Source organism: Hippocampus comes, unplaced genomic scaffold, assembly GCF_001891065.2.
Source record: "Hippocampus comes isolate QL1 unplaced genomic scaffold, H_comes_QL1_v1.1 scaffold280, whole genome shotgun sequence".
NCBI lineage: Eukaryota > Metazoa > Chordata > Actinopteri > Syngnathiformes > Syngnathidae > Hippocampus > Hippocampus comes.
Genome location: NW_017805582.1, coordinates 40,498 through 47,592, shown reverse-complemented (window position 1 = coordinate 47,592; position 7,095 = coordinate 40,498). Strand labels below are relative to the sequence as shown.

The window sequence follows — 7,095 nt, the reverse complement described above, 5'->3', positions numbered from 1 at the left end:
TTTTATTTCGTATTTTTAAATTATCTTTTTATTTTTGACTATCTGTAAATGTAGTTTCCTGCTCTTAATTGTGAATGCATACTTGATGGTTTTAAATGCTCCTGAAATTAAGTGCTGCTTGACGAGCCTATACAGTATTGTGTTCATAATATGTGACGTCACTGAAGGTCTAAGTTTGAAATGTACGGCCCGCCACTGGCCCTAAGACAACTGGGATTGGCTCCAACACGCCTACAACCCTCATGAGGATAAAGCAGTTCAGGTAATGGATGGGTGGATATTTTAACATCCATCCATTTTCCGATCTGCTTTGTCCTCACAAGGGTCGCGGGTGTGCTGGAACCTATCCCAGCTATCTTCGGGCAGTAGGTGAGGGACACCCTGAACCGGTTGCCAGCCAATTATAGGGCACACATAGACGAACAACCATCCACGTCACACTCACACCAAGGGACAATTTAGAGCGTTCAATCAGCCTGCCGTGCATGTTTTTGGAATGTGGCAGGAAACCGGAGTACTTAGAGAAAACACACACAGGCCCGGGGAGAATATGCAAACTCCACACAGGTAGGCCGGGGCTGGAATTGAACCCCGTACCTCTGCACTGTGAGATCGACATGCTACCCACTAGTCCAACGGGCCGCCCGGATATTTAACATGAATTTGAAAATGTGTAACATGGAGCTTGTGATACCTGTGAATGCTTGCTTATAACTGAGCTGACTGCGCACTTTGTAGATAAAAATATTGGTCTTGCCAAAGTGAGCTAACAAAGTCAATTTACTGTCCGATAAGAACAACACATATTTACCTTTCTTTTCAGCTGACGCTCAAGACATTCCAGTTGATCAGTCATTTTATCGATTTTGTCTGCGGCAGTTCTCAAATCACAATTAGTCTTTCTGTACAGTAACAAGACACACAGAACATGATCGTAACCTTGCTTTTGTGAATACAAAGAACTTTCTGTAATGGTCTACATGCTAAATCATTGCAGTTTTTAAGTGGTGTTTTGTTCTTATTTTTCCCATGGTGGCAGCTACCTGAGTTGGCTATGTAGCTCCTCTATCTCTTCATTCTGTTCTTTTTCTGTCATTTGAAGATGTTTGTTGGTCTGCGTAGGACAAGAGGCTGCTTTGTACTATACATGTCATGATTCCACCCAGTGAAACTATCATGTTCTGCCAAAATATTTCTCTAGATTCTCGAGGAATTGTGGGTGTCTGATGAATTCTAGAGTCTAGAATAGATTCAATTAACCAACTGTTATGTCTACAAAGTGAACTACGCAGTAGAGCTTTTGCCAATTGCTTACCAGTTGCATTTCTTCATGGATCCCTTTGAGTTCACATGACTGTCGTATTAATTGAACAAGCTGATTCTGTGAGGAAAGGGGAAAGGCCAGATATTTAATTGAAGTTCTCAAAGGCATTTTTACCAACAGTTTAGGCTAAACCTTACTATATAAATATAAATAGAAATAATTTTATATACTGTGTATTTATATATATATATAGTAAGATTTGCTTCAATGTACATGAAATGTCCACATTTTTGCCAAACACTTTTATCCTGGCTGCCACCATTATTTTTCAAGCACTGCCTTAAACCTCTGAGTATGGAATCCACCTGAGGTTCACAGATTGCCACTGGGATCATCTTTCATTCCTTCATGATAGCATGAAGCTGATGGATGATTAAAAAAAAAAAAACAAAAAAACACCGTGCTCCTCCACCTTCTATTTGAGGATGCCCCACAGATGCTCAGTAGTGTTTAAGTCTGGGGACTGGCTTGGCCAGTCTATCACCTTTACCCTCAGCTTTTTGAACAAGGCAGTGGTTGTCTTGGATGTGTGTTTGGAGGGTCATTGTCAGGATGTAATAGTGCCCAGCGGCCCAGTTTGTGAAGGGAGGGTTTCAGTGCAGTATTTCATGATCCGTGTTGGCATTCAAGATTCTCTCAGTAAACTAGAGCCCCCCACGGCAGAAGTCATGCAGCCTGAGACACGCCCACCACCATGCTTGACTGTAGGCAAGACACACTTGTCTTTGTGCTCCTCGTGTGCTTGCCGCAACACACACTTGACAACATCTGAACCAAAAAAGGTTATCTTGGTCTCAGACCACAAGACATGGTTTCAAAAATCCATTTCGCTAATCTGCTTGTATTCAGCAAACTGGACTTTCTTGTTCATCATCAGTTGATCTTTTGTGCAGCGAAGTATTAAGCATTTCTGGTGGAAAGGTCACATGTTTCTACAGGCCACTGAGATGCCGTCTGACCAAAAATTGAACTAAGTCATTAATATGTGTGATAACCTGGGTAAGAGGTACATTCAATAATTTGGTGCGAGTACTTTTCCAGGTCAAGATGGCTTCAAGGAGCTGGATCCTCCAGCCAAAACCACATTCGGCTTTTGAGTTTTAACACATTTCTCATGTTGTCAAATTTACCTGCCAACCAAAAGTTCACATGCCTCCTTTGCCGAACATGATCACACTCTGACAGGCTAAGCCACACCCCTTCTACCTCTGTAGCTATACGAGGAGCTCAAAGCTCTATTTTCCATCGACAACTGAGCAAGTGCCCTCAACTATTTTGGTTTAGCATGGCAAAACCTGTTATGATTAGAATCTGTCCAGTTAAACCAATGTATGGTCATGGCCACCGCGCTGCAGCTCAGTTCCAGGGTGTTGGCAATATTTGTGTAGAATTGGCCAACTTGGTATAGAGCACTAATTCTTGTTTTCAGATCCTCAGACAGTTCTGTGACATGAGCTGCCATATTGTGCGTTTCTAGTGACCAATTTGAGAGTGATAAATTTGACACACCCGCTGATGAGTCACACAATTTAGGCACGTCATCACTTCTTGGCAATGATTAAAACATGAAGGACTATGTTTCGTTCTTTTGAGGGGCCAGTAAATCAAAACTGTTCAACAAGCTGTACACTGGCTTTACATTGTATGTGCATAAACCTACACACTGCAAATATACAGTACCACGAATAAGTATTTGCCCCTTTCCTGATTTCACGGATTATTGCACATTTATCTCATTAATATCTCAAGAAGACAACGCCAGAATATGCAAAACGCAGTTTCGACATGATGATTTTATTCATCAGGAGGAAAATAAATCAAAACTGTTCAACAAGCTGTACACTGGCTTTACATTGTATGTGCATAAACCTACACACTGCAAATATACAGTACCACGAATAAGTATTTGCCCCTTTCCTGATTTCACGGATTATTGCACATTTATCTCATTAATATCTCAAGAAGACAACGCCAGAATATGCAAAACGCAGTTTCGACATGATGATTTTATTCATCAGGAGGAAAAAGTCACAACCCACTGTCCCTGTATGTGAAAAAAAAGTAAGAACAACCTTTTAAAAGGTGTTTAATATTGATCAGTCTCAAAAAGATAACAAAGCCATTTCCAAAGATTTTTCAGAGAGCCAGATAGGAATACAATTGTGACGCAGGGAGCAGGCTTTAGATCCAGAAGACGAAAGTCAGGAAGTAAAAGTCTTTATATACAAAAATTAAAAGTAAAAAACAGAGCAGGGCTGGATGCAGTGGGACATAGAAGGCCAAGTGACGTTGTGACAACGTGTACCTGAGTAACTCAAGCTTACATACAGAAAACCATCAGGCAGTGCCCAACCCTGTGTGACCAAATAAAAAGTCACCGACAAGACTTCGCCCATTCGTCACATGTTTCCATCAAAGTTCAGTTCATCGGCACAGGTCGGTCGGGGAGGCGGAACAAGCAGTTTTAGTCATGTCGACTGAAGTATTATGTGCATGTGCGTGGTTTCTATGTTTAGAAAAGGCCAAAGAGTGAGAGAGAGAGAGAGAGAGAGAGAGAGAGAGAGAGAGAGACAGAGAGAGAGAGAGGGTGGGTATGGACCCAAATGAGGTGATGAATTTGCTTAATGACACCCTGTTTGCTAATTAGCCCCTAGCTTTGCATTTAGCTAATGTAGCATGAGTTGAAATGCTTTCCAGAATTTCCAATTTTGTTTGTTTGTGATTGAGTGCGCCACGTCCAGTCTCTCATCATAAGTTGCAAGGCACTGTCTTTCTATTGGTCAATGATGAAGAACCGGTCGACGGACGACGTCGGACATGTCACAATATGTGACAAGATGAACAAAAATTCTGATGTGCTCAACATTCATCATCGTGGTCAGTATGTCAAACTACACAGGCTACGGAGAGTCAGGACCACTCAGCTACGAGACACTATGTTTATATCATTATACCTTGAACTTCTGTGTCACCGCATCTGCCTCCTGTTCATCAGTGAAAGCCTTGAGGTACAGCTCCTGGAATTGCTCCACCTCTTGTGCTGCTTTCTGCCACATTTCCATGGCATTCAAGCGCTCCTATTCAATGGCAGAACACGTAACACAGACATACTTTAAAGTCAAACACATTCAAAGGCATATATCACACAGTATTATAACCACTTCCACAAATTAATGAGATCCAATGAAATTGATCAAAAAGAATCCATCCATCCATCCATTTTCTAATCCACTTATGCTCACGAGGGTTGCGGGCATAGTGGAGCCTATCCCAACTGCCATCGGGCAGTAGGCGCAGGACACCCCGAACTAGTTGCCTGCCAATCGCAGGGCACACTTAGACAAACAACCATTCACGCTCACACTCACACTCACACCTAGAGACAATTTCAAGTGTTCAATCAGCCTGCCACGCATGATTTTAGAACGTGTGAGGAAACCGGAGGACCCGGAGAAACATGCAAATTCCATACAGGAAGGGCAGTGTCGGAATAGAAGATTGCACCTCTGCAACTGTGAGGCAGACGTGCTAACCAGTGACTCACCGTGCAGTGATCAAACTGTGACTATATTGCTCAGTTGATTTTATTGATTGTCTGTGACAGTCAATTAAATTTGACCAGTTGTTTTAAAGGCATGATTTGGGTACAGATTTTTGATACAAATGATTGTTTAAATCAGGGATGTCAAACTCATTTTCGTCGCGGGCCAATTTTGAGTTACGTCTTCCCTCAGAGGGCCATTATGACAGTGAAACCGCAAAATTATTACTTGCACTCAACAAAGTAATAGATTACTAGTTTTGAAATCAGTCAAGTCAATTATAATAGTTTGTTCAATTATTGTTCAAGTGAGTGTAAACAAAATCTCAACGTTATTTATTACACATGACAATTTGACATTTCGGTACAGATTTTAGCAAGTTCACACACATGATTTGCTTTCGCGGGTCACATAAAACGACCTGGCGGGCAGCATCTGGCCCCCGGCCTTGAGTTTGACACCTGTGGTGTAAATGGTCATTGATACCAAAATTATCATATCATCAACTGGAGGGTATCCAGTTGAATGCAGCTTTGGATACAGCACTTGTTTTTAATCTTATAGATCAACACTGAAGTTCAATGCTCAGTCAAGCGTTCATATTTAATATTGAATCGGATTTCACAAATCGGATTTCATCCCAAAATCTGAATTGAGCATTTAGACCTGCAGTGTGAACCTAGCTAAATAGTCACATCTAGGTCTGCTATATGTGACCTAGACATTCAGATTGTGGACGCATTATAAAAAATCAGATAGGTATCCGATCACAGATCGGATTTGAAAAAAAATCAGAAATGAGCCATTCAGATTGTTCTAAAATATCAGATGCAGGTCGCATGTAGGTAAAAAAAAATGATCTACCCTGGCTAGTGACAACCAGTACGCAGTAAACAAAATGTTGTGGTAATCAAATTCCCTTTTAAGTATTTTGGGCAAGTCATATGTACAGACCTGTTTAAACAGCTGTACTAGGGATTCATAGTTCTTCATGAGTTCTTCCTCCACTGTTGCGCTGCACCCCAATTCTGAGGTCTTTGGGAGTGATTGAGGCTCATTGCCCAGTGACTCATTCACGTGGAGCCTGTCATTGAATTATTTTATGAAAACAAAAACAATAACTACATATTTCTACATGTCACCATCACATTAAAGAAAAGTTTGGGGTTTGTTTTACAGACACCTGTAAAGCTTATGTACCTTTTATTCTCGTGGACATCTCTCTCCATCTTGAGTTTGACATCTGTTATCAGCGCCTAGCACGCAAAAAAAAAAAAAAAAAGATGAATTCATTCTGGTACAAATTTATCATACTGTACTGTGGATGTTACTTTTGCCTTTTGTTCCACAGCAGTCATATTTACATTGTAATACAGTAATTACTGAATAACCAGTAATAAAAGTTCCAACCAATTTGGAGCAGCAAGAAAATCCATATTTAAAAATAAACTTAAACGAAACTAAAATCGAGGTTCCTCCTTGCCACAAACCAGTCTATTAAATTAGAATGCATCTATACAGATAATTTAGCTTCTTGACAATGTTTATTGACTCGAAAATTGTATCTGATGCAGAAAGAGGTAAAGGTGTCGTATCAGACCTTTAAACGGACAGGCACGAAATTGACTCGTAGCCTGAGCGTTTCCTTTTCACATTGATAAATGACGTGAGACATCAAATGTAATCCGTCGATGAAATACTGTGGTCAACATTTAACACACAAACGCATATAAACAGGATGGACAAATTTAGTTCACCTAGAATAGGTCTGCCCACTTTCGGGTTTCAAAATACAATGCTTGATTGAGGCCACACACGCGGTTATGAGCTACTGCTGCCACCAAGTAGCTATATTCTGAAGATGTAAAACTTTTTAAATGACGTAAGTAATGACTTAGCACTGCTTATTAGGTCATCGTGAAGGCATATAAAGCTGTAAAATAGGCACGTCGCCACAGTGTTTAAAGGGGAATACAGGAACATACTGCCTTGTGTCAAATTATTAGTGATGTGTCGCGAACGAACCGGCTCTTAGAGCCGGCTCTTTGAAGTGAACGACGGGACCCGGCTCCTAATAGATCCGTGGTAGAAGAGGGAGGGGAGGGTTACACGCACACACGCTGCAGCGTCGAGAAGGGGGAGGAGTTAGGGACACACACACACACACACACACACACACACACACACACACACACACACACACACACACACACACACACACACACCCAC

The 7,095-nt window shown here is 41.2% G+C and overlaps 1 protein-coding gene across 1 annotated transcript in view; it reads right to left on the bottom strand.

Annotated features, from left to right (window-relative positions):
- Positions 1-6,101, bottom strand: part of LOC109521851 (sodium channel and clathrin linker 1-like) — a 17,269-nt gene extending 11,168 nt beyond the window's left edge. Inside the window, exons 1-6 of the mRNA XM_019879926.1 lie at positions 6,067-6,101; positions 5,821-5,950; positions 4,279-4,401; positions 1,316-1,381; positions 1,044-1,114; positions 812-902 (exon numbers count right to left, since the gene is read on the bottom strand). Of these exons, the coding sequence (XP_019735485.1) occupies positions 812-902; positions 1,044-1,114; positions 1,316-1,381; positions 4,279-4,401; positions 5,821-5,950; positions 6,067-6,095 (510 nt within the window). The 5' untranslated portion in view covers positions 6,096-6,101. The remainder of the gene's footprint in view (positions 1-811; positions 903-1,043; positions 1,115-1,315; positions 1,382-4,278; positions 4,402-5,820; positions 5,951-6,066) is intronic.
- Between the last annotated feature and the right edge of the window lie 994 nt (positions 6,102-7,095).